The sequence below is a fragment of the Octodon degus genome, unplaced genomic scaffold (genome assembly GCF_000260255.1).
Source record: "Octodon degus isolate 3935 unplaced genomic scaffold, OctDeg1.0 scaffold00107, whole genome shotgun sequence".
NCBI classification, from domain to species: Eukaryota; Metazoa; Chordata; class Mammalia; order Rodentia; family Octodontidae; genus Octodon; species Octodon degus.
Genome location: NW_004524683.1, coordinates 7,261,387 through 7,278,875, shown reverse-complemented (window position 1 = coordinate 7,278,875; position 17,489 = coordinate 7,261,387). Strand labels below are relative to the sequence as shown.

Genomic DNA, 17,489 nt, shown 5'->3' with positions numbered 1-17,489 from the left:
GTGTGTGTGTGTGGCCAGCTCAGCCCACCAGGGGGCGGGGCCGGCTGGCATGTGGTGCTGGGGGATTGAACCGCGGTCTCTTGATGCTTTACTAAGCTTGCTCTAAATAGGTGCTTCAGACCACTGAGCCATCTCTCCAGCCCGGAGGCACTGGATTTTGATCTGGCTGTGAAATTGAAAGATCTGGGTCTCTCTCTGGGTCTCTGAATGAAAGGGAGAGATATAACCAGGCTATTGTCCTCAAACTGAAGTTTATTCTCAACTTGTGACCTAACCCTCAGCTAGCTGAGGTTTGTGAAAGTGGAAATGGGGACTTACTCAGAAATTGCTATTATATCAAAAGCCTCACAAAGATAGGACCCTGATCTACAATATGGAACATACCTCTTCATTTTTTCACAGTCTTTGCTTTAGGCTGGGATTAAGTTACTTCCCCAAGAAGTCCCTGACAAACAGGGGTTCTGATGATGGGGGTCAGGTACACTGAGCAGAGATCCTGTGCTAGGTATTTTCCCTACGTTGATACACTTGATCTTCATTGCAGCCCAGTGCGCAGTTATAGCCTGTCCTCTGTCTTAGTGAGGAAGGGATGCAAAAATGGAGGTGTGGGGATGCCCCACTTCACTCGGCTGTAATGAGGAAAGCCAGGGTTTGAACCTGTGCTGTTAGCCTGAAGGGTTCATGTTTCTGCTACACCAGAATCTCTGCTTACTGAAAGTGTAGAGATGTTTAACTATTAAGAGTGTGGTCACAATTACTATTCACTATCACCCAGTTAGGCATCAGCAAGCTTGGGTGTATGCTGCAGGAAGTGGAGGTGAGAGCTCTGGGCAGACAGACGTCTCTCTCTACAGTCCCTGCAGGTTACCCAGCCCTGCTCCTCCAACACCATGTGGACCTGGGATGTTTGTGCTGCAGGAGAACAGCAGCACGGCCAAGGCTGCTTAGATCTTCTGGCCTCAGGTTTTTGCTCCAAGAGCCCAAGAGCCTCTTTGCCAGAGGCCTGGAGTTCCAGGAAAAGGGTCCTCATCCCTGAGTGTGTGAGCATGCTGATCCTGGCCCTATGGGCTCCAGGACAGACCCAATCCCTCAGCTGGAGCCCTCTGTCCCTCCCTGAAGCTCTCTGTTCTGCCTCGCTCGCTGAATCTGAGTCCTGGCCCCTGGCCCCCAAGCCCTGCCAGCTCCCTATTTCTACCCTCTCCATCCTCAGGGAACCTCTCACATCATCATTACTCCTTCCTGGCTGGGACACACTGCCTTGTATGCTCTCAGCTCCTGACAAGTGAATTCTGCCTTCTCAGAGCCCAAGAGCCACCGAGATCCTACCCCAGCAGTTCCTTCCCCACATGCGAGTCTATCATGCACACACACACACACACACACACACACACACACACACACACACACAGATTCCCCACGCTAGAACCAAAGTTTGAAGATGAAACTTGATTTCCTAGCTTCCTAGTTTCTACGTCCACCTCCTGAACTTCATCCTTCATGCATAACTCAGGGACTGACCAGACACTCCCACGGTACAAGCACAGCTGCATTACAGAGCTGCAGACACAGGCTGAATGTTTAGATGGAGACACTCTGCAAGTTGCCTTGCTGGGGCTGCTGCCCAGTAAACAAACCTCTAGGGACTTCTTGGCAGGTCACGGGGAGCGTGCTAGGGAGCTGCTGGAGTGCGGCAGCCCCAGGAAGAGCAACAGGGCAGGTGCTGTAGGGAATCTCTCAGCTGCTCTGTGGGTACCCTGCTAGCTACGGTGGCTCTTGAACTCTCTCCTAGCAAGCACTCACTGTGCCCCTCAACAGCTGTTTCACTGTTTCGATATAAAGTGGGAGTCTGGCCTAGATGGTCTCTGCAGCTTTGGCTTCTGGCACAGCCTGGGGCCCCAGCCCCACAGGGGTCTCAGCCTGCTCTGTAGCAGTCACAGGGCTGCACCCACCAGACTCATTAGGCCAAAGTGATCCCGCTGCCTTGGGGGCTTCTGTTCCCTTCTTGATGCACTCAGATTTGTTATTAGTCAGGGCCACACCTGTGGGGTGACTGGGATCTCTAGTCTCAGTCTGGGCGTATGTTAGCCTCTTCCCAGCAACTCAGGGGGCTAGGGGCAGCAGGAGGGGTGGGCCGAACTGCTCTTCTGGCCTGCCTTCTTCCAAGGCTTTGGGACACACTCTGCTTTCCTGTCTTGCCTAAGTCCTCCCTTCCCAGGGGCACCACAGCATCATACGCACAACCACTTGGCCCTCTGTCCTCTTAGCCCATTGGCACCTCATCCCCCATGTCCAGCTCCTTCATTCTACCCCAGCAGCCCCCAGCTTGACAGCCCTGCTGTCAGCCTGAATCAGTCCACTTCTGTGATTGTTTTCTGATCCCACGCAGTTTTAGGAGGCAGAAATATTTCCTCCACAGTCTTCTTGCCTCTGCCTTTTTCTGTCTTCACCTGAGATTCATAATGACTGACTTCAGTTTCTGTCTTCAGTTACTGTCACTTAACATGTCCCTTTGTCAGGGCTGACCAGATAGCTCAGCAGATTAAAGTACCTTCTTAGGTAGAGTCAAGGGTCAGGGGTTCGATCCCCCAGCCTGCCCTGCCGGCCCTACCCCTGGGCACACTGAGATGGTGATTGAGACTGGGCATGGTGGCATACCTGTAATCCCAGCACTTGGGAGGCTGAAAACAGGAGGATCACTATACGAGTCTGATCAATGCAGTGAGACCCTGTACATTAAAAAAGTACATTTTTTAAAAACGTCCCTTTGTCCTTCTGCAAAAGTTGCCCAGCAAAGGGCTCAGCCTGGCCTCTGTCAAGCTTCCTGCCTCACTAAGTCTATACTTGTCCTGCTGAGCTTGGCCACAGAAGAAATCACAGTGGGCAGCATGGTTCTTCTGTGCACCTGCAGCTCTGGCTTTGGGTCAGCCCTTAGGCTCCCAGGAAACCTTCCCTTCTTGTGCTCACAATGCCCTCTGTCCAGGTGCTCTCAAGCCTGTCCCATCTTTTTCTTTTCAAGTACTGGAAATCGAATTCACAACCTTGCATGTGCCAGGCAGGCACAGTGCCCCTGAGCTAAATCCCCTGCCTAAGCCTATCCAATTTTAAAATTTGACTTCAACCCCACAGAGGTCTCCCGCCAGTATTCTTTTTCTCTTTCTTGTTTGCTTTGTTGCTTTCTTTCATTTTTTTATTTTTATTTATTTATTTTTTGTATTTTAGGGAAGGGTCTACAGGGTGTTCAGGGTCTCACTACTAGATCAGACTTGTAGTGATCTGCCTGTTCACAGCCTCCCAGTAGCTGGGATTACAGGTGCTCGCCACCATGCCCAGTCTCTCAGCTTGCCCCAGGGGTGGGGCCAGCACCACAGGCCTGGGGATTGAACCCTGGTCCCTGCACCTTCTTTAATCCAATGAGCTATTTGGCCAGCTAGCTAGCTAGCTAGCTAGCTTGATTCTTTCTTTCTTTCTTTCTTTCTTTCTTTCTTTCTTTCTTTCTTTCTTTCTTTCTTTCTTTCTTTCTTCTTTCTTTATCTGTCCCTTTCCTTCTCTCTCCCTCCCTTCTTTCTTTGCTCCCTCTCTTTCTTCCTTTTTTCTTTTTGATCACTAGGGACTGAAGCCAGGGTCTCTGCGTGGAGCTTGATCCCTAGCCCTTTTTATTTATATTTTAAGAGAGGGTCTCAATAACTTGACTAGGCTGGGCTCAAACCTGCAATCCTCCTGCTTCAGCCTCCCAAGCCTCTGGGATGACAAGTGTTTACCACTCTGTCCAGCTCTTTCTCCTTTTTGTTTTTTTTAAATCTGGAATTTAACTCAAGACCTTGCACTTTCCAGGCAAGGGCTGTGCCACTGAACTGTATCCACCAGCCCTTCTCAGCCCTTCTTCCCTTTTTGACAGCACAGCCCACTGTATTCACTTCATGCATCCTCCACTCCAGCCTGGCTTCTGTCCCACTGTGCTCCTGGTTCTCCATTGACCAAGCCACTGTTTTTTGTTTTTTGGGTTTTTTTTTTTTCTTTGTGGAACCAGGGATTGAACTCAGGCCCTTATGCTTGCAGGGAAAGCACTTATTCTACTGAGCTATCTCCCCAGCCCCCCAAGCCACTGTTGTTGCTGAGCTCATTGGCCACTGCTCAGCCTGGAGGTCTTAGCTTTGGCTTGGCAAGCCCTGCTTCCTGGAAATACTATCTCTTAGGTACAGGTTCCTTCAGTGTCCCCATATCCCATTGAACCCACAGCTTCAGTCAGACCTGGGCCCCTCTTTTCCCACAGGCTTCCCCAACCTGCTTCCAGCCCATCCCAGTCTTGTAGCTCCTCCCACCAAGTATGTCTCTAGCCCAACCTTTCTCCTAGTCTTGCTGCTGCTCGTGCTGTGTTCATGGCTCCCACTGCAGCTTTCCTGGCTCCCAGGTCCTCCAGATGGAGCTGAGCTGCCCTGGCCAAGGGTGGCAAGGGGGCCAGCAGCTGTGGTGGGACTGCTGTTCTCCCTGCCTGAGCCCAAGCCTGCTTTATCTTCAACTGGTTGTTTGAGCTCACCTTCCAGGGCAGCTGGGATGCTGCTTCTCTCTTTTAGTCTTCTAAGTCCTCAACTCATGGCTCCCAAACTCCTGATTCCCTCTGGGCACCCTGATGTGATTCCGTGTCAAGGTCTGCATCCTCTGATCTGCTTCCTTGAGAGCTAGGATTAACAAAGTTGGCCTCGCTTGCTGCTGTGTTCCCAGTGCAGCCCCTGACCCTTCAATGGACAGTGAAGGGAGGCTTCGGTCAGAGGGCCCATGTCTGTCTGCTGCTTTCTTGCTTGTCTCTTGGATTTGAAGTTGCCTGGTGCCTGCTTTCCTCTGCTTCCAGCCTCACTTTGGGCCTAGGGCAGTGCGTGGACGGGGGAGAGGTCCTGGGGCAGATTCCACTGAGTTAAGAGGGGAAGGTTCAGGGCAAAGCAGAACCTGAGATAGCCAGTCCACGGGGTGGCTCCTGTCTCTGCGTCCTTCTTAGTCTTTCTCACCTCTTTTTTCTCAAGGGCAGGGGTCTGATCCTTGCCAGGCACTGATCTTTTCCCGGGTGCTCAGGGCCTGAGGCAGTGTCTGCTTCCCTCCTTCATCAGCTCCTCCTCAAACCCTACACCTCCCTCCATCCTCCCCCAGTTCCAGCAACCTTGACTTGCCTGAGGCGGTGCGTGGACCTCCTCGCTGTCCAAACCCACTCCTCTGAGCGCAGGGCAGCTGGGAGTGCGCGTGTCTGCAGCGCATGGACTTCAGGATGGGGGCCGGGGCAGGGCACGGGGCCAAAGGGGTGCAGCGGGGTGGGTTCGGGCCGCGTGCAGATCTTGGATCAGAGCCCCGAGGGGGTCTGGGGGTGAGGGACTCCGGGCCCGCCGGCTCCCTCGGGGTAGCTTCCGTGGTGGTGGCTGCGGCTGGCTGTAGGGGAGCGTGGGCCCCGCTGCCGCCCACTCGCGCGGCGCCCGCTACCCACCGCGTCTGATGCCCACAAGGTGCCTCCTGCCCCCAGCTCGCGCCGTCCTCCGTTCTGCTTCGCTTCGCTCCTCTGGGTTCCGCAGTTTGCAAGCTCCCCATCAAATAACTCCCTCCCGCCCACGCACTCTTGCTGCACCCGCTGGAGCCTGGCCTGGGCAGAGTGCAACTCCAGCCAGCCGCGGCTACAGGTGGCACCGGCCCTGCCTTCAGCTTCCCAGGATCCCCAGGCCGCCCCGGAGGATCCTGGCGCTGCGAGGGTTGGGGGCGTTTCCAAGGATGGGGCTTGTCAGTGCCCCTTCCCCAATCAACCCCCTCCAAGCCTGCAGCCTAGAAAGGGGTGTGGCCATGAATGAGCCCCTGTGGGGTGACTATTTCCTGGTGGGATTTGTGCATGCAGCTAGCAAATTTGGAGCTTCTAGCCTCGGTAAGGGCTAGGACCGCCCTGGCAGAAGACCCCAGATTGGATTGTGTAGCCCAGAAGCCTAGGGAGTAAAGAAGAATGTGTGGGGCTGGCTTTCCAGGCTTTGATGGGTTCAGCCTGGAGGGTCTGTCCGCCCACCTCCCCCTTCCTTCAGTCACACATTTGTTTACAAACCCCACTAGATGTCCCTGTGACAGGGGCCCTTCCTCTGGAGTGGCCCTATGAGTATGCAGCCTCCTTCTGCTGATGATGCCTGGGCTCAAGGACTTCCTGAAACCTGCTTCCCCCCAGTTCCCATACCCCAACGTTGACCACCCCACAACACAGAGGCTTTTGCTGATCTCTCCTTAGTTTATTTATTTTTTATTTTATTTTAGTTTTAATTTTAAAATAAGGTCTTGGTAAATTGTCCAAGTTGGCCCTGGGTCTGAACTTGTGATCCTCCTGCTTCAGCCTCCTGGAGTGGTGGATTTCAGGTGTGTGCCACCATTCTGGGCTTAATCCTTAATTTATTCCGCCCTAATGTCCAGTACCTCTCTGCACCTGGCTCTTCAAACCACTGGGGATACCATGGTCCTGCCTCGAGGAGGTCATGGCCGAGAGGGGTTGATCTGGGTGAGGTAAGCTTAGTTCATACTCTCAATTCCCACCTCCTCTTCCCTTGGGTGGGGTAAAGACTGAAGGTGAATGCGAGAACGGGTTTCCTCATTGATTAGGAGTAGCATGAATTATTTGTCCATGATATACAGTTGAAGAAAAGGTAGAGGGAAAGGAGAAGATTCAGAGACCAGATAGGAAGGAAATGGAGAGGAGGGGAAGTGAAGAGGAGAGGAAGCTGACTCCCTCAGACTAGAGGAGGAATCAGTCTCCTCCTCTGCCAGCACTTGTGACTTGCAGTCCCTGCTCAATGGCTCCCTCTGTAGCCAGGGAGCGAAGCCTTGTGGCCTCTGTGGAGGCCAGCGAGAGCCCTGGGTGCAGAGAGGAGACTTAAGTGCAAACCTGGCGTCTTGACTCGCCCTGGGGGACTGGACCAGCCTTTGTTCCTCAGGGCCTCAGCCCTCCCATCTGCACAATGAGATGGGCTCTGCTCCCCTTGGTTTCTCAGCATTCACTGGGTGCCTTCTGTGTGCCTGACCCTCTGCTCCCACTCTGAAGGGGGGCAGGTAGACAAGAACCCCCCAGAGGAAGCCCTGGGGCTGTGGGAGCTCAGTGAAAATTGGGGGTGCTTCTAAAAAGAGGAGTCATCTGCACTGATCCTGGAGAATAAGTGTGCGCTAGCTTGTCTCTGTCCAACCAGGACAGAGGCCACAGGGGGCAGGTGTCTCTGTAGAGGCCAAACAATGCTATGAAGGCCAAATAACACCTACAAGTGCAGGAGAGGAATGAGGAACGCTTGGGCCTCCTTGCCCCAAACCCTGTGATATATAGGGCCCAGTGTGACTCTCCAGAAAAGCCCAGGGGGTTGTTTTCCCTCTAAAATTAAGCATTGACACTCTGTGGCTGTCCTGAGCACTTGTCGTATTTCCTGTCATGTACTAAGGACTGGAAAAGGCACAACATTCAGTAGGCAATCACTATATTCAAGGAGACATAATAATTGCTTTGTGAAAAAGACTTTGAGTCTCCCTACCAATATCAGGAATGAGGGATCCAGGGTGATAGCTCAGTGACATAAGCACCTGCCTGGCAAGCACAAGGTCCTGAGTTTGACCCCCTGTACCAAAAATAAATAAATAAACAAATGAGGGGGCCCAGGCTGCTGGAAGAGGGTGAAGAGTTTGTGTGATTAGGGGACTTTGAGTAGGGAGGGGAGGCTGATAGGCAACAGACAAAGCCAAGGCCCAGAAGCTTGTTAAGGATCAGTGGGAGGGAGGGAGAGAGGAGCCACAACCTGCAAAGCCCTGAGCGGTGGAGTCACACAGCAAGAATCCCAGGACAGGACTCACTGGGGTGCCTTCTCTGTCCCCATGCCAGGTCAGTGGCTCGTCTTGACCCCTGTCAGAGTGGTGATCATTTTGTTTAAGTCTGCCCCTCTTTGAGTCTCTCTCTTCTGAACCCCTCAAGGGTATGGCCCCTGTGATTCACAGCTTCTCAGGGGCTTCCCGTGAGGAATTGGCCAGGATTTGCCATTTTGAAAGGCATCCATTCAGCTAGTGAGCTCCGAAGACCCAGGGCCAGGTTGTGGGGGCTGAGGGACTCAGTTGGGGCCCCAAGCTGTGGTTCTTGTGGGCAATGCTTAGCTTCCGTAGCCAGAATGAAGCAAGGGACTGGAGTCTTCCTGGCTGTAGTTGGGGATCTGGGCTTCAGATTCAGAGGAGTCACTCAGGAGATCAAAAGGGTAGTAAAACTGAGCTGCAGTCCAGAAAGAAAAGCCAAACGGTGAGAGGGAAATGTACGAGCCCTTTGGGCCCTGTAGCAAGACTTGTCCTGAAGAGCCTGGGCTGGAGGTGAAAGCAGGTGTGGTGCCTCCAGGGCACTGGTTCCCCCTGGCACTGGCTTTGATCTTCCAACCAGGACTAAGGGGGCTCTGATCAGATACAGGTAGTAGGCAGGAATGGAAGGCAAGGCAGGGACAGCTCCTCAGCCTTCCTCGGTGGCCCGGGCTCCTGGCTTCAACTTCTCCAAGGCCTTGCTCACAGTGGACAGGCTGCTCCGGCCACCTGGGGAGAGAGTGACATGTGGACTGTCTGGAGTACGTGGGGGTGGAGGAACCCAAAAGGACTCGGATCAGTGCCCAGTGACCTGAAGGCTGAGTTGGGATAGATGGGGAGAAAAGAGAGTCCCCAGGGGAAGTTACTGCCAGCAAGGACAAGAGAGCCCATCAAGAAGAGAGTAGCACAGCAGGAGGAGACCCAGTTATCTAGGTCCTAGCTGTGCGGTCTTAGGTGTGTCATTAGATTTCCTTGTGACTCCGTGCCCTGTATAAACTGGAGTTCATTGAGGTACCTCCCTCACGTGGTGGTTGTACGAATTAAGAAAGTTAATGAATGGAAAGTGCTCTGGACAGCGTCTAGGCTGGGGCCTTCTGCTGATCATGTGCTGCGGCACAGTCTGCAGGCTCTGGGCAGCTCTGGCCATGGGATTTTCCAGTGTGGGGGGGATGGAAGGGGAGGGGAGGGCTGGGGAGGGGAGGAGAAGATGTACAGTTTTAGGTATCAGCTCTGAGAGTCAGATTTCACCATGGAGAGGGGAGTGGGAAAATAAGTTAGGCAACAACCTGAGAGAGGACAAGAGACAGTGAGGTGCCACCCTGTCCCAGGGTCCATTCTGGGCAGGACAGAGGTGCCTCAAGAACAAACATGAAGAGGCCAACTCAACCTGGGAGAAGAAAGATTCAACTGAACACAGGGAAGAACCAATCAGTGATGCTGCTTCCCTGACTGGGGATGTCCCTGTGCATGGTCCCCAGAGGCTCTCCCGGGGCCCCACAAGGCTGCTCACCCAGGAAGGAGAGATGAAAGGTGAACTCCAGAATTTCAGGAACTTACCTTCCTTGTTGCTGTTGCTGTTGGATCTGCCCTCCCCATGGTCTGGCCCTGGGTTAGGGTGGATTCTCAGGCCTCCTCCTGTGGAATGAGACCCTGTGGTTGCTAAGTCAGGCCCAAATCAAGCCCTTCTTGCCAAAGAATGCCCTTCCTGCTGCCTAATCCCTGCTAGTGTCTTTTTCTACTACATTCCTTTAGGTCTACCATATGATTTAAGTTGATTTGGGGAGGGGCAGAAGAACTTCAAGAGTTCTTGAAGGATATGGTAGATTTTTAAAGAGATTGCGGGGGACGGGGCGGTGGGCAGAGAGATAGCTCAGTGGTCTAAAGCACCTGCTTAGGCAAGCGCGCATGGACTGTGGTTCAATCCCAGGCACCACATGCCACACCCGCCCTGCCCCCAGGGCAGGCTGAGCCAGCCAGCCAGTCAGTCAGACACACACACACACACACACACACACACACACACACACACACACAGAGTGAGAGCGAGAGCAAGAGAGAGAGAGAGAGAAAGAATTAGAATCATGTAAAGCCTCTTAGGGTTGAGGGACTGTGGAGTCTGAGGGTGGCTGAGATGAGGTGGGAGCTGTTCAGAAGTCTTGGGACCCTATGAGAGATGGAGGGTCTTTATGGGGCCTTAAGGATAGGATAGGAGGGGGCTGTCTGGAGATCTGGGAGGCTGTGGAGAAATGGAAAAGCTTTCAAGGAACATGGGCTCCCTAGGTTCCAACAGGCAACAGTCTGGATTCTGCTACACTGTAGTCATGGCAACGACTGCGCAATACACATGCACAGCAACTGCACCATGCACGTCCATGTCTCACCCATGGGTCCTCTCAGTGCAGCCACAATATGCACAAAGGGGCCTGCACAGTCCTCGGCAGAGGGTTTGCTGGGGTTCAGGGGAAGACTCACCGATAGAAGGCAGGATGTGGTCCAGGTTGAACCGAGCTTTCAGGAAAGGGTAGGCGAAGATGAGGAGACCTGAGAGGAGGAGCGCAAAGGGGCTTCTGTGACAGGGAAAAGACCTGGTTTGTGTGAGGTACAGGGGCTGAGTGGGCTGTGGACCTGGAGAGTAGTTTATGAGGGTGACCTGGGTGTGCATGGGAAGAGCCCAAGTGTGCAGGATTGGAACTGTGGATGTGTGTGAATGGGAGCCAGTGAATGTATACATAGGGCAGCTCCCCAACAGCCAGCCTGGGTTGGGGGGCAGTGCCTATCTGGGGCAAGGCCCACAGGCTCCTGGGTGCACCCAGCCCAGGTAAAGAGGAGGCTGACCTAGCTGATACCAACACCCAACACCACAACTCTCCCTTCCCCTCTGCCGGATCCCTAGTGCTGCAGTCAGAGGCTTCTCTGTGTGCTCCCCCCATGCCTTCTGGAGTATAGCGTGGGTTCTGCCCTGCCTGCTCCTGCTCCCCACCCCCCAGACCAAGTCCTTGTGCCTGAATTCTGGGCACAGATGCCTAGGGTCACCACCCTGGGGCTCCATGTTCTGCTTTTAGCCCCAGGAGTCGGTAGGATAGAGTGAAAGATGACATTCATTGTCACTGGGGATGACAGTGGGCTTGGCTCAGACAGACAGATGGACAGAGCTACTGCTGAGAAAAATAAAGGAACCTTCATCTGAGCACAGCTGAGCTGTTTTGCTCATTCCCACCAACCTACCACAAACAGGCTGATGAATCTTGCCTTTAACTGGAAAACCTGAGAGCCTGCAGCTTGGGGCAAAGGAGCCAGACACAAGGAGGCATAAAGGAGTGTGACAACCAGCCCCCGCCCCAGGCCTCTCAACTGGGGTCTTTTTTGTTCCCTTTATTCCTGAACCGGGGATTGAACTCAGGACACTGAGCTTGCCAGGCAAGTGCTTATTCTACTGAGCCATCTCCGCCCCTTGTTCCCTTTATCCTTGAAGACTACCTGGAACATACTTCCAGCTTCCACTCTCCCCTGCCAGTTCCCAGGGATGCAGCTGACCGCCTCATTTCTGGCTTGCCTGACCAGGACCTTGTTCCCCACCAGATTCTCCTCCCCCCTGCCCCAGCCCAGCCCCTGCTCACCGAGCCCAGCAGCACCAAGGAAGACACCACCCACAGCAGCTGCAGCTTTGGACACAGAAACGCCGATGATGATGCTGCCAGCCACAAGGCCAAGGGCCACACAGGCCAGCTGCAGACAGTGGAAGTCTCTGCTGTTGACGGGGACATCCATGCAGGCCTACATGGGGGTCTCGGTCCTCTCGGATGTCCCCTTGTTGAAGTTCCACTCTTGGAGTGGGAGTTTCTGGTTAAGATTAAAGCTCAAGGCTGGTAACCTTTGGATTTATCTATAATCTCATCCCACGGCTGTCCTAAGACTTCTCAGCCTCACCTTGACCTGGGAACCGCAGCTCACTCTTAGGCCCCCAAAGAACACTGGAGCTGGAGGCCACTCTTGGGACTTCCACCTGGCCAGATTTCTACTTTGCCTGCCAGAGTTCTAGGGAGCTGGGCTTGCCCCAGGGGATCCTCCCCTCTTGCCAGGATCAGGGGCTGCTGCCTTGCCTGGGACATCCTGAGCTGGCTCTCTGGAGCCTGCCTGATTGCCATTGAACTTAGGCCTATTAAACTTTAATGCAGTGAGAGGTGGGGTAGGGCACTGGTCCAGGGGACGCAGAGATGCATTCAGAGGAGGTGCTGAGTTATTCATGAGATTGCAATATGAGCCATGGCCTGGGTCCTGCGGGCCTGATGGGCCGGCCCTGGAGGTTCTACTGTTGGTTGGTGAGCAGGAAGAATGAGTTGGTTTCACATGGGGGTCAGAGGTCAGGGATGTGAGGGGACTCCTGGTGACACATTCATCTCTTCTCTCTGCCCTCTGACCTGGAGGTGCACCTGAGACTCCTACTTTGAGTCCAGAGACAGCAACATGGAAGAAGTTCTGGACAGGAGATGGGAGTGGGTCAGAAGGAGAGAGGTCAGTAACCACTCTCCAAGTGGTTACCAAGTTCATCCTCTACTCTGCATCCTTTATCCTGTTAATCTTTGGCAGGGCTGAGGCATCCTAGTTGGAGGCCTGATTTAGGGCACCTTTCTCAGGAAGTTGGTATCACCCCCTTTAGTAAGCCCTTCCTGCCACCCATGGCTGGGAGTGGGCAGGGAACAGCAGTGGTAGTGGTTGGAAGAGCTGGAGTTGGTGCTGGTTGTGAACAAGCTAGGAGGAGGAGGCCAGGGCACTGTCCAGCTCCTGGGACTGAGCAGCCCCACCCAGCCTGACTGACCTACTTGCAGGATTTGCCAACCTGATCATGGGCAGCAGTAACCCAACCCAGCCCAACCTTGATCTTGGAGCTCTGTGCCCGCCCCAAGCCTCCAATTCCAACCTTCTTGCATTCTCTGTCCCTTTCCGAATCAGGGCCTTTGCTGTTCCCAAACACCACCGGCCCCTTGCCTGGGCACATCCCCAGGTCCTATGGCCCCGTATGGAGTCTGCTCACTGGTCCTATGGATCTCTTTTTGGTTACCCTCGTCTTCCTATCGTGCTGCAGTCTCAGCCAGACTCAAGGTCTCTGGTCATCACAGCTGCTCTCCCCTCCTAAGTTTTCCTCCCTACCCTGAGCCTGTTTGTCCCCTGCTGGCTAGAACAGCTCCCCTTCTCCAGAAGCGCCTGCATGGCCAATCTGCCTCTGGGCAGCCCTGGTCACACCTGGACCAGTGGGCACCCACCACCTGAAGGGCCCCACTCTCTGTCCATGTCCTCTCTGCTTTCTACAGGGTGTCGTGGCCAGAGAGATCTGGCTATAGGTCAGAGTGCAGGGAGGAGGTTCAGACTGCACAGCCACTTTGGGTCAGCAAACAGGAAGGCTGTGGGTACAGGGAAGCTGACCATTACCAACAGTCTTCCCTCAATGCGGATGGGGGAGGGGCACTAAGAAGCCCCTAGGGTCATGTGAGGGACCTGGAGCCGTGCTGTTCCCTAGTCTCCACTGCCTCACCAATGTCCCTCCTGCCTCCTGCCAGGTTATTCCTCTAATCAGGCATCAAATAACAGCTCATGTGTCTATCACATGTAACTGAGCCCCTTGACTGACTAGTTTTAGAAGGAGGCACCAAAGTAAATATCCATGCAAATGTGTTTCTCAGAAGTCCTGCTTTGGGAACCCGAGTACCCTCCATAGAGGTGTGTCCCTCAACTCCTTTAAGTGTTCACATAACTCCAGGGCTGAGTCTCCTCTACAAGACAGCAAGACAGAACTCCTTGGGCCATGCTCCCAGCAGCACCCTGGGTGCCTGGGCCACAGTACAGGAGCAAGGGCAGGATGCCTGTGCACCATAATTATCAGATTCTAGAGCAAAAGTGGAGACCAAATTCCAGTTTAGAAATTTTCCTTGACATTGTCAATCCCTCTGGACAAAGAAAGAGTTAAGGGAGGAAATGGGGAGGGCAGACACCTGGAGCCAGTATCAGTTATCATGTCTTAACTCCCAGCTTCATCATGGATACCTGGGGAAACAAATGGGAACATAGGAAGGCAGAGGAACTTTCCCAGAGCCTCAATAGAACCTGTGTACCTGGGCCTCTGCTCAGCTGGGATGTCCTCTAGTATGTCCCTCTCCTGAATTTCTACATTGTGAAGTGAGAGGAATTGGCACCCTTACTGTTCTAGTCTTTTCTCCTGTAACAAAATACCTGAGGCCAGATACTTCATAAAGACAAGAGGTTTATTTGGCTTACAGTTTTGGTGGCTGAAAGTCCAAAATTGAACATTCCCATCCATTTGACTTTCATTAAGGGCCTCATTAAGGGTATCACATTGGGAGGAGAATACGTGAAAGCAAGAGATCACATAGTGAGAGAGAGGTCAGGAAGGAGGGGAGAAGCTAGTCTTGCTCCATAACAGCCCACTCACAAGAACTCACTGATTCCACAGAATCAGCATTCACTCCTTCCAAGGCCAGTATCCCCAGTGTCCTTTCACCATGCGGTGGACCCCACTTCTCACTCCACCTCCTGACACTGCCACATTGAGGACTCAGTGCTAACATATGAACCGTTGGGGAAACACACTTAAATCATATCCAAGACATAGCACACAGCCTCAGAGGGAGAAACTGGTCAAAGAATGAGTCTAGAAAGGCATCTTCCTCTGAACTGCAAAGTGTCACTAAGGTCTCCTAAACTGGCTGTGATGCTTGCCTCTCCAATGATTGCAAATACAATTCATTCCTCCTTGTGGGCCATGTAATCCCTGAGAAAGAAAATACATTTTGGTCCTTCAGGGATCTACTTAAAGTACCAGTTAAGTGAGCCCAGGCACTACATCCCCAGCCTCATGGGTCTCTAGACTCATTCCAAACATCCCAAGCATCAGAGCACTCCGGGGCCTGGGTCCTCCTGGAGTCACAGCACTTCAGGGTTCTTCCACAGAATCTCTCATCATCTCCTGGCGAGGCAAGAGCTGCTACCTGTGCTCTTTCCTTCACAGAAATACCCCGTCCAAGAGTGGCGTGAGGATGGGACGAGTGAGAGAACCGGCTGCAGCTTCATTTGGTTCTGCTTATTTCCCTTGAGGGGTAAGAACCAGGGAAAAGAGAATGATTAATGCACCAGTCCCTGGGGGACAGGCAGCTTTCCTGGACCATTCAGAAGCTCAAGTCAGAGAAGCAGCTTCCAAGGCAACTGCTTCCATGGCAACAAGAATGTCAGCCTTCGGGTGGGGACCTTGTTCCTAAGCCCCCTCCAAACCTGAAGCAGCTGGAGCAGTTGGCATGGGACTGAGGCACTGTGTCTGTGGAGGGGGTTGGGTGAGGGGCAGTGGGCCACGGGGGAGGTGGGGCCCCAGTGCCCAGGCAGGTGGGCATAAGAAAGCTGAAAGACTTGATTGCCCCTGTGGCCAGAAGCCCTCAGACAGAAGTCCTTGGGATTTTGACTGAACTAGGTCTGGGGTTGAGGCCAAGGGCTGCTAAGTGGATTTGAGGAAAGGGCCTCAGGTGTAGGACACTCCAGCTGAGACCAGCCCAGTCCTAAAGCGCAGCCCATGTGATCCCTGGAACTCGGAAAATGGCTTCCATCATCACAAGTCCTGTGGCTAGACAGGGCTCTGCCACTCCACAGACTCCCTCAGTGCTTCTGCCAGGTCTCCCAGGGCTCCCTGTGGATAGTGGCAAAGGCAGGACTAGAATGCGGTGCCTTTGGGCCCCGACCACGTTCTTTCCCTGGAGCCACAGTTGCCTCAGGGAAGGATACTCCAGCCCAAAGGGGCCAAACAGCTTGTGAGCAAGAGGATCCCATGGAGGGCCCAGGCCTAGCTCATCTCACAGTGACTGCCAACTCCACTGTGGGCTCCTTGAGCCACAGGAAAGGGGAAATGGATCTCCATCCCTGCGACTGCGGGTGGAAAAATTCTGTCCCAGGAGACAGCAGCAAATAGACCTGAAACTAGCCTAGCTGATATGGAGTGCTTAGTGTGTGTGCCAGGACCTCCTCTCAACATACTACACTTCACTTACTACTCTGTAACATTCACAGCAGCCATTGAACTTAGCACACTTATTCCTACTCAGAGCTGAAGGAACTCTCCGAGACTAAGTATCTTGCCCAAGGCCCAAAGCCAGTAAGCTGCTGATCTGGGATTTGAACCCAGGCAGCACTCCCAGCTTACAGTCTTGGGCACAAGAGTTTTTCTTTCTCAGCTTGGTTTTTCATGTTATGTGGGAAAAATCATAGTACCAACTTCATGGGACTGCTGTAAGAAATCATGTCTAGAAACTTCTTGGAAAGTATGGTTGCTTAGTGCACAATAACCTAGCAAAACCACAGGTGCACAGTAGCACTCAACAGAGCCACAGAGAAGAGAAGGCCTTTGCCAGGGGACTTGGCAGGAAGAGGCCAGTGGGAGGCGTGAGGGCTAGGGCAGGAGGGGTGAACAGGGCAGGATGGGGCTGGGAGCAGAGTATGTCTGACTCATGCCGTCCTCCAAGTCACATTCTTGCTGGGCCAACCTGGGAGTGGGCTGATCAGGCTGGCGCTGAAGTCCAGGCATAGAATTCTTCTTCTGGTGCTTGGTCCCCAGCATCTGGGAGCCTGTGGGCCAAGAGGCTCAGGTTCTACAGTCTGACCTCACTTCCGGTAGAGACGTAGGGCTACGAGGGTAGTAAGGACCACTGACTGCAAAGGGAAGACCAACTAGATGTCACATCCATGTGCAGGCATTCAGTGTGGGATAGCTGGTAGCCAGGATGGCATGCCTAGGCCCACCTCCTCCCTGTCCTCGCCAGGGCAGAGTGCTGTTGTCAGCACCCAGGCTATGCCCTGCTCCTCTACCCTCCCTCTTGCTACCTTTCTTGGGAACTTGCAAAGGTCCTTCTCACCCAGTTCTCTTCAGTCTGGCTCTGGGATTTATCACATGGGATGATGTACACAGAAGTCTCTGCATGGTGTACACTGAGGCTGGGGGTGGGGGGCACCGTTTTTCTTTATTGCCAACTCTGGGAGGACAAGTGCAGTCCTAGGCCCACAACAGGCCCTTTAGAGGTGTAGAAACGTTTTACATTTGTTCCTACATTAAGTGGGGCCATCTACTTACTATTAATGAACCTTTAGAAGTCTGCTTGGGTGACGGCTGCTGACATGACCTCCATGTCTTGATGGACAGCCGCGAAAGAGCGGAGGATGTTTTTCACTCATCTCTGAGCTGTGCAGAAGAAATGATGTTGGATGGATTTTCATTTCTTCATCTAAAACCAGAAGAGCAGTGTCCCCATTGCTTTTACATTATCAAATGTGCTGTTATATTTAAGGACCCGGACAAGAGTGCCTTCTCCCACCTATCTGGACTCAGCCCCCACCCCTGTCTCCTCAGGTCTGCAAGGAAAGAAAGGACACCAAGTAGCCACAGCTAAAATCGAAAAGTTTTATTAAACAAGCACACTGTATGACAGCACTGAAGTGGCTGAGCTGAATGCACGTCTGTCTGACATATGCAATCTATTTTCTTTATGTAACTCGATAGTTCATGTGCAAATGTCTGCCCCTTCTTGCTCCCAGACAGTGGGCAGTGAGTTGCTAAGACTAAGGCAGTGGGGCTGCCTCTGATCAGCTCTGTCTCAGGCACCAAGTTCCATCTAACTGCC

The 17,489-nt window shown here is 53.2% G+C and overlaps 1 protein-coding gene across 2 annotated transcripts; it reads right to left on the bottom strand.

Annotated features, from left to right (window-relative positions):
- Positions 1-8,470: 8,470 nt before the first annotated feature.
- Kncn (kinocilin) lies at positions 8,471-11,589 on the bottom strand. Of its 2 annotated transcripts, XM_023724146.1 has the most exons (5): positions 11,439-11,589; positions 10,294-10,362; positions 10,117-10,119; positions 9,379-9,480; positions 8,471-8,550 (listed from the first exon to the last, which is right to left on the bottom strand). In XM_023724146.1, exons 1-5 carry the CDS (start codon positions 11,587-11,589, stop codon positions 8,471-8,473), a joined length of 405 nt encoding a protein of 134 aa, XP_023579914.1. The 2 variants fall into 2 exon arrangements, with proteins under 2 accessions (XP_023579914.1, XP_004639225.1); XM_004639168.1 differs by lacking the exon at positions 10,117-10,119 and having other exon boundaries at positions 9,379-9,453.
- Positions 11,590-17,489: the final 5,900 nt, after the last annotated feature.

Coding starts and splice junctions, on each gene's coding strand:
- Kncn (XM_023724146.1), bottom strand. CDS start 11,589: ATGGATGTCCCCGTCAACAGCAGAGACTTCCACTGTCTGCAGCTGGCC. Junction 10,363..11,438: donor CCTTGGTGCTGCTGGGCTCG/GTGAGCAGGGGC, acceptor TCCTCCTCTCAG/GTCTCCTCATCTTCGCCTAC. Junction 8,551..9,378: donor CAGCAACAGCAACAAGGAAG/GTAAGTTCCTGA, acceptor CTCTCTCCCCAG/GTGGCCGGAGCAGCCTGTCC.